This window comes from Physcomitrium patens, chromosome 3, assembly GCF_059467195.1.
Source record: "Physcomitrium patens ecotype Gransden chromosome 3, ASM5946719v1, whole genome shotgun sequence".
NCBI classification, from domain to species: domain Eukaryota; kingdom Viridiplantae; phylum Streptophyta; class Bryopsida; order Funariales; family Funariaceae; genus Physcomitrium; species Physcomitrium patens.
Window position 1 is genome coordinate 21956352 of NC_143412.1, and position 20130 is coordinate 21976481.

General features: G+C 40.1%; 2 protein-coding genes across 7 annotated transcripts; both read right to left on the minus strand.

Moving 5' to 3' along the window:
* Positions 1–8078: 8078 nt before the first annotated feature.
* On the minus strand, positions 8079–14722 carry LOC112279824 (putative cadmium/zinc-transporting ATPase HMA1, chloroplastic). Of its 2 annotated transcripts, none has more exons than XM_024514564.3 (15): positions 14127–14722; positions 13437–13639; positions 12826–13173; positions 12387–12537; positions 12084–12271; positions 11699–11845; positions 11333–11528; positions 10863–10975; positions 10455–10681; positions 10120–10222; positions 9604–9762; positions 9231–9447; positions 8902–9092; positions 8636–8722; positions 8079–8494 (listed from the first exon to the last, which is right to left on the minus strand). In XM_024514564.3, the coding sequence occupies exons 1-15, from the start codon at positions 14359–14361 to the stop codon at positions 8312–8314; spliced, it is 2748 nt and encodes a 915-aa protein (XP_024370332.1). In that variant the 5' UTR covers positions 14362–14722; the 3' UTR covers positions 8079–8311. The 2 variants fall into 2 exon arrangements, with proteins under 2 accessions (XP_024370332.1, XP_090105349.1); XM_090249223.1 differs by having other exon boundaries at positions 13930–14369.
* Positions 14723–15929: 1207 nt separating this feature from the next.
* LOC112279825 (uncharacterized) lies at positions 15930–19505 on the minus strand. Of its 5 annotated transcripts, none has more exons than XR_016502297.1 (6): positions 19059–19483; positions 18594–18745; positions 18159–18407; positions 17749–18019; positions 16441–17651; positions 15930–16236 (listed from the first exon to the last, which is right to left on the minus strand). XR_016502297.1 is itself a non-coding variant. In XM_024514565.3 (5 exons), the coding sequence occupies exons 1-5, from the start codon at positions 19291–19293 to the stop codon at positions 16747–16749; spliced, it is 1812 nt and encodes a 603-aa protein (XP_024370333.1). In that variant the 5' UTR covers positions 19294–19505; the 3' UTR covers positions 15930–16746. The 5 variants fall into 5 exon arrangements, 3 of the variants coding, with proteins under 3 accessions (XP_024370333.1, XP_024370334.1, XP_090105350.1); XR_016502298.1 differs by having other exon boundaries at positions 16581–17651; positions 19059–19456; XM_024514565.3 differs by having other exon boundaries at positions 15930–17651; positions 19059–19505.
* Positions 19506–20130: the final 625 nt, after the last annotated feature.

Here is a 20130-nt window from a genome sequence, read left to right on the forward strand (position 1 = left end):
AGACAATGTTACTTGTACATGAGTTGGTTACAATCATTCTAAAACTAAGTCTCTTGGATAAGTTACTTAAATTATCATTCATTTTTTGTATATTAAAAAAATCGTTCTTTATAATATTATATTTTTTATATAGAAACATATTTTTTGAAAGCTTATTACAATACTTCAAACTTATAATTCTTATTTTTTATTTTAGAATTAAGATGGCAGTTTGTTTGTTGTATGATTTTTTTTAAAACTTCAATGTTTTTAAGAAACACCCAAGCTAAGACAAATGTTTGCTAAATAAAAATTTTTGGATTCTTCTTTTATTCTTCTAATTGAAACTAAATTTTACCTGCTTAAAATATAAATATGTTTTTATTCCAAAATTTTAACTTTTAATTTTATAAACAAAAAATATATAATACACCATAAAACAATTATGTATTCCTTTGAGTGTTTTTTGCTCAAGCTATGGATTCTTCAAAGGGAATGATATGGGTTTGCTTAAATTTCCACACAGTTTTTATTAATCATTCTTTTTGGAGTATTGAAAATTAAAAAATTTAAAGACTTTGGGATCTTTGGTGACATTTTTAAGTTTTTTTTTTTTTTTTTTTTTTTTTTTACTTCTTCTTCTTCTTCTTCTTCTTCTTTTATTCTTCTATCAATAAAAATATATGAAGGCCAATGCTATAAAGAGAAAAGAAAAAATAACTATATATTTACGCCAAGTGAGGACTGCATTATTGTATTACAATATCCCAATCAAGGGCTGAGAATGAAGCGAATTAATACTTTGAAGTGGGAAGGATGAGATTCAAATGAACATAAATGAATGTTCTAGAATGAAAACTGTGGTTGGATTTGTTACTTTGTTGAAGTTGCTAACCTAATTTTAAAAATTAATCTAATAGAATTTTCAATTTGGAATTTTTTTTCTTTTTTATTTGGTACAAGATCCTAAGCCAACTTTAAATAATTTTATATTCTATTATTTAAATACAAACTTTTTAAATTGTAATAACATAAAGTTCAATATCTTGGTCTCAATTTTTAGAGAAATAATATTAATTAAATTCATCCTCTTAAGCATGTTACATTCATTCACACATCTCAACATTATAATAAAAGTTAGTTTCTATTCTAAGTCTTATTACACATTGTCTTATTTTTATTTCAATTTTTAGTTTTTTTGCCTTATACTAATGATGGTAATAAAAACAAAAAGTGGCGTATATAAATTAGTATTTTTAGGAGAGAAAGTTATCAAAACATTTTATAAAATATTTCTAATATTTTGATTTAAACTTATAAAATAAATATGAGCAATCTTTATAAAATTTTATGTCAAATTAGAAATTTATATGACAATATAGACTTATATCTAGGAAATATCTTATATTTAAAATGAGAAATATATATATATATATATATATATTAGACTATTTTGTAATGATAGAAAGTTTATTTTGATACTTAGGAAATTATTTTAAGACCATCAAAAATTAAATCAAAAAATATTTAATTAAATTATTTAAATTTAATGTAAAAATATTTTTATAACATTTATTTTGAGAATTTTTGTTCGTTTAATTAACAATAAATATATTATTTTGATAGTTATGAGATAAAAAAGCCAAATAGTGTGTTGAAGTATAGTTTCTCTAATTGAGTCCATATTCAATTGAATTGTTTTTTCTATTTAAGACTTAATATAAATATTCATAACAAACAACAAAAACTGAATAAATTATCAAAATAGGTTTAGATACGTATTTTTTAATTAATAAAATTCTAAAAATAATATATATACAGATATATTCAAAGCTGTATGAATGAGATTCAATCGTGTTTTTCTAAAACCCCAGGGTATGTTTTCTTCAACTATTTTTTATTTAAGAAGAGGGGAATTGTACAGCAAGGTTGAAAAACCACACCTTGACAGATATGAGATGTGGTTAGACTACAGAGAAAAGGGGCTTTGTAAGTGGATTTGACTATGTTGCTAAATTTAGCAGAATTTAGAGGAGGAGAGGGCCGAAGATCTTCAGAACTGGGAGACAAATTATGTGGTTTTCCAGCATCCTACTCTGATTTTCCTTCAGAAATTCAGGCTACCAGACTTGAATGAGGAGGAGCCCACAGCTGCAGGTCTAGAGAAGCATCTACAATGTTTGGGGGAAGCTACAAGTTTTGCGCATTCTGCCAGGTTTAGCATTGAATAAGTAGTAGAAAGAGCTGGAACTATTCTTCGTCTTTTAAGTACTGACATGCAGTGGAGATGCTCTTTGAAATTAAGTGTACAGTCTGAACAGTAGAGGTCTACTGATATCTGACTCTTGTGTGTACAAACAAGGAGAATTGAACGGTACATGGGCTCCGACAGAATATCCTTCAATCCCAGGCTGACCTCTTTAGCTACTTCTGCAAGCTTGAAGAAACTCAGTAGACAAATCTTTCTCTACATCCAGTTTACATTTCATGGTTTTCACATCATTCATGATATCACAGCAATTTCAGACAAAACCAGACAAACCTATACAAAGGAGATTACGGAACGCACAACCCTTTTTTTAAATTGTAAGCAGAATGACTTTATATACATAGGGTCCCATCAGTAAGATGCCGATGTGGAATTGATCAAAACAAGCTGAAAGATTACCACCGTTTGTATACCTTAACCTCCAAACTAAATGCACCCAAGTTAACTCAGCACCTACAAAAATGTGCATTGGGAGCTGTGCACCATCATCAGACGTTTTACACTACATACCTCTTCTACTGTGATCTATTCCATCGCCAGACAAACCTGCAATTAGGGAGATGATCCACATTATGTCGGCATGTACTGAAGGGATAAAGTGGCATGGACGCGATCAGCGAGGCATTGCATCCTCACAGCTTGCTCTCTCACCTACTTGACCCGCCCAGAAAGAAGGTGCTATGTAATACAGCATACTTCCGACGCTATCTCATACATTCTGTTGGCATAAATTATGACGTAGTAACGGAAAAACACGTTCCACAGCAAAACCGAGCGATCGATATATGAGCTGGTCGAGGAGTCAATGCCCGTCACAGACGACATCCGCCAAGTAAGAACATGCTGCAGGAAGAGGGGAAACCAATCCCATTCCTGAGGAACAAGAAACACGCCTTAGAGGGGGCGAGGATGCAATTCAAGTGCCCATCTGCCTTAGAAATTCTGTCTGCGACATACCCTTCTCCTGATCACTAGCGGGCTGCTAAAAAGAGAACACAAAGAGAGGAGAACCCTAACACTTGCGGAGGGAGTGAGCGACGGGAAGCACGGCTCCAAGAACAAGAAAAAACGAAAGTAAGAAATTAATAACTAACAAGAGTGAATAGTACGATTCCGAGAAAGATGAGAAGCCAATGACCACTGTAGTCCAGGAACATCGACATCCACCCCTGCTGTTGTTGTTGATTGTTGTATCTATTGTATGGACTCCACGACCACCACCCTCCCCAACCTCTGTTGGGTGCTGGGTCTCTACCATACGCGCCGCCCCTACCGCCGTACCCACCACCACCCCTCATCGCAAATCGAGCAAACCTCTCATCGCCATGGCCGTAGTACCAGTTGCCACTGAAGTATTGCAAGGCGATGACAGCAACCACGGGGATCCACAACAAGGCATAAGGGAAACTGGATGTAGGGCTTCGAACTGCGGGCTGGTAAGTGTAAGCAATGGTGGGTTCCGATGCCCTCAAGTATGGCATGACAGTGATGAGCAAGACGACTCCGAGAATCGTTGCAGGGATCCACGGGGAAGGCCCCGGGCGACGATAGTGCTCATACTCCCCTGGATTTCGTGGGTCCCGAGATCTGTACCACCCGCGGGGATCGTACCCTCGGTAACCGTAACCCGGCGGAGGAGGCCCTCCTCTCATCATACCTCCTCAACTTTCCCCCAACACAGACAAGATTTGAAGCTTGTAAATCGCTACCAATGAAGCAACCTCTTCAAAATAAACCAAGGGAACCATACACTCCGCTCAAGCAACGCAAATCCACTACGGCCACAAATGCTAGCAAAGTCTCCTCCTCCTCCTCCGCGACCTCTCAAACAGTCGATACCATTCAGCGAAATTCTATACAACCCTGCTACAGTTCTCAAAGTGCTGGACAAGAGGATCCACCCCGCGTTACGAATCCACGTAATTCAGATCCACCAACACGAACTGATAGCAGCAGAAGCTTCATACTCAATTTCCTCCTCCTCCTCCTCCTCCAAGCAACGAAGAAAAACCCAACAACCAGTCGGTATAGACAACAACGCCGCTGGAGCCGAGTTTGCGGGGAGTGATCCAGACGAGGACGAAACTAAAAGCGTTGGAGAAGCTCACACACGACACCCGAGATTCACCGCGATACTGCAACGAGGGGGAATCTTCTTCGCACGCTGTTGCAACATCGAGCGGAATATATGTTCAAAGCAGCAGTGAGATCGTGGGATTCAAAGCAAGAGGCTTGGCCACGGGACAGCGACCTCCTCGCCCCCAATTGCCACACGTCCCATCACGGGCCAAGTCGGCCGAGGCCGGGCAGTCGGGCAATCGGGCAGGGATCTGCCCGAAGGGGAAAACAATTGTCATCGGACCGGGTCGCGGCCCCAGGTGGCCGGGGCCTGCAAGTGGAGTACAGCGACCGCTAAATTTGACGGCCGCCTTGGATGGATGAATGCCAGTTCGTTCTGGCGAGTTTCCCCTTTTTAAGGCTTCATGGGATCGATTCCCGGCGGCGGTAACACTCTTGTTTGTTACCACTGTTGTTTCTAATAATAGTTTATTTCTAGCCTTCAGAATGGACTTTTTAAAAAAATTTAATGGGAATGTGGTTGGTGAGGATGGAACTGTAGGTTATTATCCAACGAAGCGCATCGTGCTTCATTTTTGTTGGTAGAGAATAGATTATTTAAGTGTTTTGAAGCTTTAAATAATTAGGTTGTCATTTTTCCAGTTATTAGTATGGGTTCAATAAATCAGGGATGGTGTCAGTGTTAGCAAGACACCCAAGCTTGGGTGTGCTTTGGATACCGCTTTAAAAATAAATAAATAAATAGACAGCTTTGTTTGAAAGCTAAGGTCATGTACAAACATTTCACTCTTAAAACGATATTGTGGTCATAATAATGATATTACTAATCATCAACAAAATGTGTAAATGTACAATAACATGTATTATTTTTATATGTGTTTTTCTCAAGTGGAAGTAATGTGTTATGGAAATAATAACATAACATTGTCATAGAAGTGTGAAATAAAGTTTATTGATATTATAAGATAAATTGTTAAAGGTAATTGTCAAATAAAAATTGATTCTCAAAACATTAATCAATAAATTTTAATTTTAAATCAAATTAATTTATAGGATTGCTAATATTACAAAAGTTTGTTATTTGAAATTTTTATTTTCCATTGTCAAAATAAACTTGTGTTGTTGCCATGAAAGCAAATGAAGAAGTAGAAGAAGATTCTACATTTCTCTATTCCTAGCCTATCAAAATATATTCTTTGATAGAGCACAGTCACACATATAGTCCAAAATTGGATTAGATTTTATACACAAGTAGATGACCAACAACCAATAGTAGCCTTTTAACTCCCCATACTGGACAAAAGAATAGAAGAAGATAACTAGTTCACTCTCCCACATTTCTTTATAATTAAAAAAATATTAAATAGAAACTTAGACTAAAGTTCTACACTAGAACTGAAATCTTTCCAAGACATTAAAGTTTGAAACCACAAAAAGTATGCAAGTCCTAGTGTCTTAAAGTCAAATTAAACAAGCAAAGATATATCAAGCATCCACTTATTCTATTACCTAGTATGTGATCTAATCTTTGATCCTAATTCATTTTCTTATTCATCTAGGAATGAATTGATAACATATTTTGCCAATCTCATAAAGAAATTATATTTATTTGGCTCATCTTGCACAAAGGTGTAGCAATTAATACTTTGAAAGGGAATGATGGTTCCACTTATCAATATTAATTTTGATATTTACTTGTTACAAAAACTTGAATCTATTATACATTATTTTTGGGAGTGCTTTCAAGTCCAAAAATTTTGGAATTGGTCTACCTTCTTACATAAAATGTCTTCAAATCCTTGGAAATGAAGACCTTAGAAGGCCTTCTCTTAGAAACATGCCATTCTTGCAAAAAAAATCTCTTCTAAATTCAAATGTTTTTGGAAAGTTTGGTTGTTATTGCAAGGCCTATGCTTTTAAATAATTTGGATTCAAAGAAACAAGTTTGTATCTGAACAAGAAATATGGAGTGAACTCTATACAAGAACAATAATTTAACAAGGCCTCGTAGATTATGGCCAACTTAGCTAGAAATTTGTAAAAAAAGAAACTAGGCAAACATCTAAGACATAAGACATCTTTTCTAAAAGATGAGACAAATCTTGGATTGCTAAACAAATAACAATTACAAGAAAGAAAGAAAGAAAGAAAGAAAGAAAAATAATAATAATAATAAATCAAATGGCACTTTAAAGTTCTACACAGTGGTTTCATAATACACAGAAGTGTATTATCTTAAGAAATATGTATGTATACTTCAAGTTGTGCTCTTAACTCTGCCCAATTGAATCTGCCCAATTGAATATCAAGGGTTAAGCTGTCTTTATTTTTGTAACTATTCACCCATCAATGTAATGGAATACCCCATTTTTGTGTGCAAAAAAACAAGGAAGAAGAAAATGAATTGTCAGCGATAGTGGGGTCGGACGGCGCTTAGCTTTGGAAACAGAAATCTCATTGTGTGGCTGGCAGACGACGCATCAAGCTTCGATGTACCAATCCAACCACACAAGCAAGCAATCAAGTAAACACACACAAACATACAATCAAACAAACAAGCCCACCACCCGTTCATTTATTTATTTATTCATATGTATGTATGTATATATATATATATATATATATGGGTTGTATGTATAAAGGCTCTGGCTCTGTGGGACCAGTGACCGGACGTGGTGTCGATGCTGCTGCTTTTCTGGCTGTGGATGAAGAAGGAATTGGGGAGCGGGGGAAGCAATTTCTCTGCACCTCTGCCTTCACTGTCACAAACCTAACTCTATCTTCGCAACCCCATTCCTTCCCCACTTCTCTCAATTCCTCTCTCTCATTCCTTCTTTCTACTCGTTGTCATAAGTCGATCATGTTTTCTCCACTTACTGGTCGAAGTTATGTATGTATATATGTGTATATATATATATATATATATATATATATTTATTTTCCATCGCTGTTGATTTCGTTGTCAATAGTTCATTGTGTTTGGTTCAGGATATTTTGTGTTTTGTAGTGTTCTTGGAGCAAATTGAACATTGTATTTTGTTCTGTTCAAAAATTGCAGTTTTACCTTTTGGGTATTTGTGTAAACATACCGAGTAGTTTTGTTTTAAAGAAAGTTTTGCAAACGTTGATTGTGTTTGGTGTGTAACACTTGGTGTGATGCTGAGTCTTAAAATATTAAATATATTAACACGAGTGTCCAGTAAGTAGACACAAAGGTGAAACAGAACATGATAGTACTAGTATTGTCATTGTTTCATTTTGTTACTTTTTTCGGAACAGGTAGTAAACACCCCTTCTTGAAAAGCAAGTCTGCGAGTGCTTGCGTACTTGGACCTATTCCTGCTTTGCGAGTACTGGAATAGATTTTGTGACGAGGTTCGTACAAGAATAGATAAGGATACTTTCAGACTTCTGAGGAATAAGTAATTTCTGCTTTTACAAATAAGAAAAGTAATGGTAAAACTTGAATAGCCGTATTTGCATGCAGAAATATATATCAACCACATACCCCAAGGTATTTCTAATTCGAAAAGCAGGAATGTTCAAAAATAAAGACGATTCAAATATTTCATGGACATGAAAAACCACAAATCTGACTTTGCTGCTGCTTTTGAAGCACTTAGCAAGCGCAGGTCACGCTTAGTCCTTCATAACATCCGATCCATTCATGGAAAATAGAAAACAAATCTTGTTGTCAAGGTGCACGACCGAAGAATGTAATGGTGCTTTCTCAAGGCTCAAGGCTCAGGACTCAGATAACGAGGTTACTTTACAACCTCCACAAAGTTGGTAATTCATAATCACAATTCTTGTGAAGGATACAGCTATGGACTTGATTCAATGCAAACGATGACAAAGGAATGAAGAAATCATAATCTACAATAACGTTACAGAAGTTGGACTTCACCAACACTATATTTCCCACGGCTCCCCTATGTCTTAAGACACTTCGGTAATCGCACGTAACCTGATTTTTGTTTATCTTTAAGATGAGGCTGGAGCGACAGAAGGAGTTGGAGCAGAGGATTTGGTGCCCTTCGGGTTTGTTGTGAATAAGGAGATGAATTGTTGCAGCAGTTTCCAGCGTCCCAATTTGTAGGAAGGATTCCTGAATGCTCTCACAGAATTCACGCATACAAGTAAAGTACCGCCTTCATGCATAAGTACCTGCACCCACACAGTAAACAATCAATATCAGATGCCCAGGTTCAGATTAAAAATAATAATAATAATAATTATTATTATTATTATCATAAAGTGTTGAGAGACTCTTGGTATATTATCCTTAGTGACACGGTGAGGGCCTACCGCAAGCCAAAGAGGGAGAACTCCCAGTACTGAGGGCAGACCAGCGAGGATAATAGAAAACAATGCAAGCGCAACGTTTTGCTTGACCTGCAGATGCAACATTCTGGATTGTTATTGAGAAAACGACCAACGCAGTCTTAATTGTAGAAAATGCAATGTTTAGTGTTGACCTGGGCAAAGAACACTAACTATCTATGAAGAATTATCATTTGAAATCAAGTACATAATAAACAAAGATTTGATCGTTCAACGAGAAAAGAACATACCAACGAAACTGTTTGGTGAGCTTTCGTAATAACGAAAGGTACACCATCAATAGCATTCTGTACTAAAAGCACATCTGCCACTTGCACAGCGGTTGCACTAGCATTCTGTGCAAGAACAATCCCAATCGTTGCAGCTGCTAATGCAGGGCCATCGTTGATTCCGTCGCCAACCATCACTAGACCTCCGCAGTCTGCTTGAAATAAGAGTAAAAGACAACGTCAGAGACAAAGAAGATACAATTACATGAAGAAATTGGATTTCATAAGGTTGAACTTCGAATGTCTAATAACAATAATAAAGAAATGTAAACGATAGTGTTCACTCTTACCTTTCTCTTGTCTCAAACGCTGTACTTGCGATAGCTTATCGTCTGGTTTCAATCCAGCATGAAATTCATCAATACCAACTGTTTTTGCCACTCTCTCTGCAGTTGTTGCATTATCTCCAGTCAACATTAACAAGCGTAGACCACATTGCTCCTTCAGAATTCTTACTACAGCAGTTGCATTTTCCCTCAATTCATCCTCAAAATGAAATAGCGTGATCTGCATAAAAGTAAGAAGAATCAGAATGTAGACATTAAACGACCCGTAAAAACGTCATCAAAGACAATGAGAATGCATTGCTTTGATTGCTTAACGCACCATCTTAACTTAAAGCTGCATTTTCCGAAATAAAGCCAACTCAGTAACAATTCTTACCTTCTTGTCAACGGATAACGCAGCCTGAACTAGTTCCTTGCTGTATGCAGAATTGCTAGCAGCTTCCCTTATCTTCGCAGCCTCAGAAGAGCTTGATTCTGAGGATACCACGTACTCCAAAGAGCCCAAGCGTGCTTTTTGACTTGATCTTTCTCCGACCTAGCCACAAAGCCAGATGTGAGAAAATGTGATCTATTCTGCTACACGAGCAATCCTGCTAGAATCTTTCGAATGTGAGTGAAGCGCCATCTCTGAAGCTTTTGGTGTGCGGGAATCAGGTGCTATCAGTTACAATCTAGAAATGGACATGAATCGCTTTCAGCTCTTTCATAGTACAGAATCTTCCTCTCCGCGGAATGACAGCTACGGCAGAATCGTCCACAACAGAAATAGAAGTATGCGGCACACGAAATATCCAAGGAAGCTTCACGTGTATATCTCCAATCTACTACCAATGGAACTAAGTGAAGAAGTTCAAGTAATTTAAGATTCAATTATGCAAGATTGAGAGCTTACCACTACGTTCACAACAGCTGCTAAACCTTGTCCAGGAATGGATTCAAAGTCATCAATCTCAACCCCTGGAAGATTCTTCCCATGTGAATGGTCTACAACAGCCCTACACCAGACACAAAATAGTAAGAACGTGGCTCTTCCAGATGGGGCTACTTCGAGTTTGTTCCAAATATTATGTTTCTTCCACAAATTCTACTAGCCAAAAACCAGGCAGTGCAAGTTGTTCCTTTTAAAGACTCTTCGAGATTATTACTCACGGTTGCTAAATAATGTTACAACTATCGTTCAGAGTTTGAACATTCACTGATGGAGTTCATGTAGGTTTTGAGAAGCACCGAGCAATAGGATGAGTTGCCCCCCTTTCCATCGCGGCGGCTACGGCAAGCGCCTCCCCTTCACAATTGGGAGTACAACATGCAAGTGAGGACGACTGATGGCCACGAAGTGGCTCAATGGCCTTGCACCGAAGTTCTCCAGTAGTGAGAGTTCCAGTCTTATCAAACGCCACAGTATCACAGGCTGCCAACGCGTCTAGGACTTCTCCTCCTTTCAAAAGGACACCCTGTGTCATAAGCGACATTCGAGAATTAAGTCAAATCGACGGAATTCTTCATCAATAAATTACTGTGCACAAGTTGAAACATATATCGCTCGAACTAAGTATAAAAATGATTTTCCCCGCAATTCCGAGGGTCAGTTACCAAAGAATCTTGCTTCAAGGATTAAAGGCTATAAATTACTACCTTCCTAGCACAAGCGCTGATGGCAGTTGCATACGCAAGAGGGGCAACAGCTAAAGCACAAGGTGAAGCAGCTACCATCAGACCCAGCGCCCTATAAAGGGATCCTCGTACACCTAAGAGAAAGCACAAGCCAGGAATATGAATCTCCAAAAAACAAATACACCACCTGAAGAAGCTATCCGTGCTGAACACCAGCCTTTCAAAGGAAAGCGGAAGCGTTCAACATGCATTTCAGTCTTCTCACCAAATATATATATATATATCGCACATGATAGTAACTTCAACAGATACTATTGATTTTGAGAGGGATGGTGAACTTTGAAATGAACTTCAACTCACAGATGCATGTACATGCATGGTACATGTATTTTCAAATTGAGGCTCACACATGCTAAATTTACGAAGAAGCATTGGAATGAAAGGAGATGAGAGAAAATGGAGACTACTTCAGGATTGACTCAGTGACAAACCTGGAGAGCCAAGAAAAGGCCACTTGAATAAGACAGGCCCGAGAAAAGCAACAGCAACCGACATGGCCATCACAAATTGACTGTAACGTTCAGTGAATTTTTCTAGCCAACGCTCCAGCTTTGGCCTGCTTGATTGTGCCTCCTCGGTCAATCTCATTATTCGAGCCACTGTCGACTCCGACCAAGCCTTTGTTGTCTGAAGCATAATGGAGTGTATAAATAAGAACATAAGAAGGTATGTACGTAAGACGGCATATAATCAGGACATGATAAATCTTTTTGCTGAATGTTCATTAAAATAGCATCACTTGAACAAGTATGATGAATTTTTATGCCTAGGAAATGTTGCAGCAGCGGCACGAGTACCTTCACGATCATAAGTCCATCCAGGTTGCGGGCGCCACCAGGGATAGTATCACCTGGGTGCTTCTCCAAAGGAGTAGCCTCTCCTGTTAGATGCTCTACAGACACTGTAGCCTTCCCTTCATATACATCTCCATCCACTGGAACTACCTGTAGAACACCATCTTTCAGTTTTCATGGGCACAAAAGCCATTACCAAGTTCAATGAATAAAAAGAAATCGAGATATATCCACGTACTCACAACTTGGAAGTGTTATACATGCACCATGCACAAAAGAACAACAAATGAAAAGAATGGAACCATCACAGCATAATAACTAGGGATTAACAGATCAAGATGCATTTTGGAGACCATGTTCAGAGAATGTGGATATTGATGAGACACACCTCACCAGCTTTAATCAACAAAAAGGAACCCACAGCAACATCTTTCGCAGGCAGTTTTTTGTAGGGAATTGATGTAAGCGGCGGGTTTTTTTTGGGATCAAAATCATCCAAAACAAGCGCATATTCTGGATTTGTATCTTTCAATGCCTTCACATCTACCATAGCTTTCTCTGTAAAATGTTCCTCCGCTGCATACACACAGGAATCAACAATGAGAATAAATATCTGACTCTTTAATCAGCAAGCTTGTAAAACAATTACGTAAACCAGGTATAGAAAATGGATATGTACATTAGATCTTACCAAGATGGGACAAACCGAACATTGCAAGAAGTAGGCCGCCCTCCAAAGCACTTCCCATAAGCACTGATGCTAAGGCTGCAAATGCCATTAGAACATGAATATCAACCTTTCCTCCAGCCACATCAATGGATGCATCTAACACAGCTGGTACCTGCCATGTGAAAACTTGTCAATCCACGACTTTCGACAAGAAGATGTGAAAACTGGACCTTATACACGCCACAAATAATACAGTATTTCATGAAATATTCTATTGTAAACGACTCTGTGAATAATCTTCCCACTGTAGCTCTCTCTAACATAGTGAGTGAAATAGTCATTAAACCAACCACTTCCTAAACACCAGCGATGCAGGAAAGATAGCTAGCTGCGGTTACATACAACACACTAGAACACCAAAAGTTTCGTTTTCAAAGATTCGCTGCGAAGAGATACATACCCCTGTTAATGGAAGTGCGGGAATCACGAGAAGATTTTGGTAAGAAGCGGCCTGAGGAAGAACCAAAGGTAAAGCGGCTCCTAGCAACAAAAGAACCGTGGAGACGCATACAATAGTAAGGTTTTCTCTCCAAGCATCTGCAATTGCCGCAACCCCAAGTACCTCTGACGTCCTCTTTATCAGCTTCTGAATAGCGTTCAAGGAAGTCGGACGTCCATGGTTATGACTACAACCATGAGAATGTGTATGATGTTCCGAATGAGAGTGAGAGTGAGAGTGAGAATGGTCGTGGCCATGGTCGTGGTCACACGATCCGTGGGAGTGATCATGATCTTCCGTTCCTTTCTCCTACCAGAAATGAACAGTTCAATTATAACATGGGTAATACAATTCAACAAGGCAAGATGCACCTCGTACTTCCAACTCAAAATAATTTCTGTTTCCATGCTCACAACCAGCTTTGGCTCTCCATTTGGAAATCTGCCTCATCCATACAGTATTACAGGAATTGGATTTTAAATAAATAAACCTATTCTGAGGGTTACAAAAGGCAATGGCGAAACCCTAATAATTCAACAAGCACAAAATTTCAATTCAAAAGCGGTTATTACTTCTTCGTCATAGGAATGAAGATGTTCATGATCATGGTGGCTGCTTGTCGAGGATTGTGAATGCTGCGAACTGAAAGCGAGAACAACTCGGGCAGCCACTGACGCGCCCAACAAGACCTTGCAAAAGCGCGCATCGGGAGCTTTGCTGGTGTTAAAGCTGTTTTCATTGGCTTTGAGTGCACGAGTTGCTTCCAGTATGTTTCCTGCAATTACCAAACCAATGCAATAAAATAAAGTCGTGCACTCGAGCTACTATTGAGAGCAAGCTCATTGCTGATATCCTCGTTCTGAAGTCTATCTAAATTCCATTCAACAGATTACGAGGCAATATGATTCACAAACCCTGAGACTTCTGTTTACCACCATGTTGGTGTAGGGCAATACAGAGAAATACGAAACAATGGAGAAATAAACTAATAAGAGCTAGCTCGCAAAAATGCTTGTGACGGGAAATGATTCCAAAAACACTGAGAAAGTATTCCACCCGTCGCACCCGACTAGCACAAAGAGAGTGACTTCCTTCCACGATAAAGACCATTCCAATCGCACTTCACGCCCCTTAAATCTTGCATAGTATCCACACAGAACAGAAACCTTCCTGATAAAGATGGCAGTCTCCATCATGACAAAGCGGCAGAGACTCTTCAATTCCAACATCATCATCAAGAGAACAGCTCAACAACAACGCACCTCCATCGGCACCATCACACAAAAAATCATTCCTGCGAGGTACTCCACCGAAATCTCTCCGCAACACACGACCCTTGTTATGGAACCCTAGACCTAAATTCTTGCTGGGGAGAAGCTTGGGAACGTTCAGAGATTGGCAGGCACTTGAATTGGATCCGGAAAGCCGCAGACCAGGGCGAGAAACGACCACGACGGGGCTCCTAGCTGCCCCGCAGCAAATTAACATGGTTGACATCCCAAATTCGGAGAAATGCTACTGCCTATACGATTGAGGGTATTCTCTTCTTGTCATTAACAAGCAATCCCTCAACAAAATTCATGTACACAGACGATTTCCAGTTTATTCAAAAGCTTTAGGGGAACTCATCGGTATTGACCATCCAGGCTTCCGACAACGACCAACGGTCGGGCTTCCAACCCACATCAGTTTCCACCAGAGAGACGTGTAAACCCACTGGTCGGAGAAGATTACCATCGGTCAGTCCCCATGCCCTTTGGCGTTCTGACGCGAGGACAGCGTCTTGTCCGCCATGTGTTGCTTACGAAGGCTCAACCTTTTCCATTGCTCTTTCTAGAGAGTGCACTTTCAGCCTCGCCGCGTTTACGGCATTCGCACAACCAGCAGGAGAGGATTAATTTGGGTTGCTTGGGTGCAAATCTCGAAGGTTTAGCGGCGTTTTCATGGTTTCTCTGTCTTTCTTTTCTATACGTGGACCACTCGCAGCCTCCCACCATGCAGTGCCTGTGACTTTGCGAGGACAGGTCCAGGCAGGACAGGTATTTTTATTTATGGCAGTGGGCGGGCCCAGCATGATCACAGGGTGTTCTCATTTCTCTCGCAAGTGTTATCATTCCAGCCCGCTCCCGCCTTGAAATGATGTCACTCACACCTCCGCGCTGCAGCAGCACCACTTATTCCCTCCAAAATCGCACGTCCACGACCGCAGTATGAACCCATCGCGTCACATACAATACGTTAGGTGTATCAGGAGATGGCGATAGACAAGTAGGCGAGAGCGCACTACAAGTTTTTACGAGAATCATCAATGATCAGTTACATGCTCCTCTTTAGAATAGGTGGCCTGGAGCAGGCAATGTTGGTCTATGTCGGGAGTGAAACCCCCGCCATCCTGTTCAGACGCGTTCCGAGAAGAGTGCCTCCGGCAGAGTGAGAGTTCATTTTTCTGGTTAGAGTGGCATTGATGTTACATACCGAGATCATCTCCAATCATGTACAGAAGGGGCTGTGTGGAGACTAGAGAGGACCATGCATTGTTCGAGGGAATCGTCCTCTTCTGCCCTCTGCATTGATCCTGTCCAGTCTCTCCACGGCCCGCTCTCAACATAATTGCATACTTGGCAAATGGAGCTCCATTTGAGACAATGTGTCTCTAAATCGACTTAGAGACAATGTGTCTCATTTGCAGACCAACTTCACCGGCGTCATTTGAGACTCTTGGCTCTCGAAACGCTTGAGGTAGCCATGTTGAAAGGTAAAGCATTTCTTACAATATCGACCACCAGTGCTATTGGCTTAATATGTTGGCATTCTAGATGTGCTTTCACCAAAGAGGGAAATGTTATTCTGCTCACCATATTGTGAATTGTATCCAAGTTGCCAGTACCACAGGAGGATGGGTGCCACCTAGAGGCATTGGATGCACTGTCCTCGCAAAAGGGGAAATTGAATCAGGGTGCAGTTGGAAGTTTTTAAGATTCTCGCGTATAATTCCTGAATCGAATTGCGTTTCAGCGCATGAATTTTGAGGCTTTCACTAATGGCCGAGATGATACACTAAAAGATGAGGGGAAGGGACAAACATTCAACTTCAATTCAGCAATTGATGAATACAAGATACTTGAGTTCGCCAATCTCTGGCTGCTGTGATCTCCATTACATGGGAAACTAGTGAGTATGTTGCCGAACTTCAATGGTTTCTAATGTTTATTGGAGCATGTTCACTTCTCCTATTTCTTTATTGCTAACTTACCATAGACTTCGTCCACCTAACAATGGCAAGTGGTACCAGAACTTTATCACTCGAAGAGATAAAGTGTGACTGTGAGCTTCAACCTACTGTACAAGTCGCAAGGGTCCACAATGTACACTCTGCAGAAGTCCCACAACCATTTATCAGCCAATCACAATCCCAACGATAACCACGTTGAAAATTCAGCTGAATAACTGTCATCGAAACGGAAACTATAGACACTCACTATTTCAATGCGAACAAAACAAAAGCTACACCAATTCCTAAATATTTGACACTTTTTGACAGAAAAATAGTAAACGCCTCAGACTTAGTTACAATACTTTGTGATAATCTGCTCGTCAGCGGATGCCTTAGTTAGCACCACCGCTGTCCCTAAAGTTCATGGCCCATCAAATATAGAGCCCCTGACACTGCTGACACTAGAATGAAGCATGGTCGAGGCTTGAAAGTTGATGTGCACATTTTGTAATGAGCAGTTTTGAAAGAGATGTTTGACTCCTAGAATAATTTATGCGGAGCTGTCACCGAATAGCTGAATCTCTCCAGGCTGGGCAACCAGCAATTTGGGTTGGCTCCGAACTTATCATCTCATCAATTATCATTTTATCATTAGACCTCCAAACTCATCAATACGACGAAACTTTGGGAGGCGAAGATCTTCCCTTGTTCAGCGACTGGAGGAAGCACCCAACCAGTTCACCATAAGTTCGTTGATTCATTCTTTCTCCTTCCATATTTCTTGCCAGCTTCTCACAAGCAACATGGAATCTCCCTTTTCCTAACACTTCGAACACTAAAGGATCTGTCTCAACCTCGGCTGCAACATCAAGGTTCCGAAACTCAACCAACTCCTCAAGTAAATTAGGCCGCAGCTTCTCCTCCGTGAAGACATCGATTACCGCTCCATATGTCACCAAATCAGGAGCTATTCCGTTATCCTGCATCGTAACTATCAATTGATGTAGATCCTCTAACTGCTTCGCACGACTGTATGCCAAGGCCATAATATTACACGTCGTCACATCAGGGGAAAACCCCAAATATTTCATGTTTTGAAAGTCCACTCCCAAGTCGTCCATTGCGAGGTTTGCAGCATGAGACAACAGAAGCGCGTTCCAGAGATAATTCACCATCGTCCGTTTCCTCAAGCCTACTCTCTTCACATAACCACTAAGCTGAAAGAACAAACTATCCTTCACATACGCACGCACTATTGCTTTGATTGTTTCCTGACCAGCTGTAAAAGAATTCTTCCACATGACCTCATACTGCTTCTCCATTTCCTTGACCAATCCAGCCTCTGCGTATGCCAATACCACTGCGTTCATCGTCGCTGAGTCTGCATACATACCATTGCGGCTCATTTCCTTCATAGTCTGCTGCATCCTACTAAACAGACCCCCACGGGCGTACGCTTTGATCAACGTCCTATAGGAAAATTCATCTGCAGGAATATGTTGAGTCTTCATTCTGTTGAAAGTTCGCCACATCCTGTCATACATGCCGTGTTTACCATAAGCGTATATGAGACCTGAACACAGCAAACAGGAAAAGAGGATTCAAACCAAGATCCATTAGACTTCAGTGACGTGAGTCAAAAGCTGATACAGGGGATGCTTGTGACTTACCTGCATAAGTTGTAGTATTAGGCTTTGCATCGCCAGATAAAATCATATCTCTAAGAATCTGTTCGGCCTCCTCGAATTCGCCACGCTCTGCATAGCCCTGGAGAAGGTATGTGTAGGTAACCACGCTCGGTCGTAGGCCTAATTCGCACATCTCAATGAAGAGTGTTCGCGCTTCTGTTGGCATGTGTGCCTGGCCAAGCATGCGGATAATTTTCGTATAGTAGAGTTCGTAAGGTTTGTAACCATCTTGTTGTTGCCACCATTTGAACACCTGAGTTTGGAATCAGTCAACAAGCACACCAGTTTAAAATCCACGCAGCCAAAGAGGAGTTTGCTTCTCAAATTGCAGGAAACACGCTATGGACGCACATTTGTATGAGCTTCAAGGAGTAAAGAGGTGGAAGATTTACCTCCAGAATCTCTGCCATGCGACGATGCCCATGTAGATAGTCTATCACAGTCCAGAAAGAGGAAGGGTTGCACTCTCTCATGCTCTCTAGAATATCCAAAGGGCTACCTCCTGATTCAAGATCGTCCACCACATGCAATGTCCTTTGTTTTCCAGATTTCTTGAGACACGCATCATTTTGCATAGGATTTGTATCCTGTCGCGACTGTAGTGCTGAGCCGTCGTCGACTTGAATAGAAGAACTTTCGGCCTGAAAGTTAACACCATCGGTCACCCCATTAGATACAGAAAATGAAGCCAAGGCGCATTCCTGAGAAACAACAAGTGATCCTCTATTTGTGACGATGAAAGACGATGTGTCTGAAATCGACTGTGCTAGAATTTCAAGCGTAATCAAATGTGTTGTGCAGTGACATATGGGAGTGTGAGTTTTTACAGTTAACTCATAAGAGTGACGGTAGATAGGTTCATGCAGTTGGCTGTTTGACGACGATTGTGAGGAAGTAGAAGCAAGCCCAACTTCATCAGCTAATTGGGAATCGGGACTCTTGTTCCAGCAGGCATCACAAAATACAATCCCTTTGTTTCCTGGCAGAAATTGTACAAAAAATTTTAATGGTTCGGCGAACAAGAACCGCATCGGCAATAAAACCCAGTTCTGTGCAAATTGACACACATCGCCAATTAAATTTTACCCTTTCTCAAAATTCGCTAAAAAAAAAACGCTTCCTGTGCTCCACTGGAAGAATTGCGAACACTGTGCTTTCTGTCCAACGCCCACCGAAACTCACACTAATACCCTTGAACCTCTCAAAACAACAATCCAGTGGCCACCCTTCTAATCAGGCAGGTAAACCAGTTTACCCAAAATTAATCAACCAAAAGAAGGGTAGATGGGCACCTCTACGGCTGCCATGAGAACGGGGGTACACAATCCCAAGTCGCTGAGATGTTGTCAGCAAACTCTCCCAAAACAAACCATCCTCACAGGAAAACCCTAAACTCAAAAACCTGGGGCTCCTCAGGAACTTAAATAATGTGGGGCTGGAGCTCAAACTCGGCAGCGAGAGGTGGAGAAATCGGCTGAAATCCAACACCGCAGGGCATTGACGCGCCCCGCAGCGGCTGAGCATCATGGAATCTCAGAGAGTGCGAAAATGCTGTTGATCAGCAAAACTACTTCTTCTTCGTCTTCTTCTTCAACTCTTATGCCGTGACGGAACAATTCCTGAGACTCCATCCAATGCAATGCGATGCAATGCGATGAGCTCAGAATCAGTGAACAAGGTCTCAGTCTCCGAAATTCAATCAATTAATCTGCAGCCATGAACAAACCCTACAAGCTCCTACGAAGAGAATCAGCTTCATGACCGCAATCCAATTGTTCTAATCCATCGTAGTAATCCACAAATTCTGTATAAAAAAATAAAATAAATTATGTGGGTAGTTTGATATTGGACAACCAAATACTGGGTTTTCTCCCAAAGTATGTTGAATTTCTTTTAGATTCATTTTTTCTTAGTGACTTCATTTCTACATTAATTTGGAGTGTTTGATGATGTAATTGATCTCATTAATTATTATGGTGACAATTGATTAAGCAGAATGATAGATGCATTTCCTTTTTCAAAAAGGAAACATATTGTTGAGAATGTTTTAGAGAAAGAGAGACAATACTAGCTAGAAGTAATATGCACACACACATAAGAAGTGAGTTTATTGATAGGATTATCTCCCTTATCCAAAGAGAAGAGAAGAAGATAAATAATGTCTCTCCACTACACTCCAATTACTGTAGCTACAATAAATACTATAAACTACATTAAATAGTATGGAGAGCACCGGCTACATTTAATGCTCTCAATACTCCTCCTCACTTGTCATAATATTTATATGCATAGAATTATGATCTATATTTTTCTATAATCTCGTAAGATCAACAATTGTTGCTTCATTAAAACCTTATCCAAGAA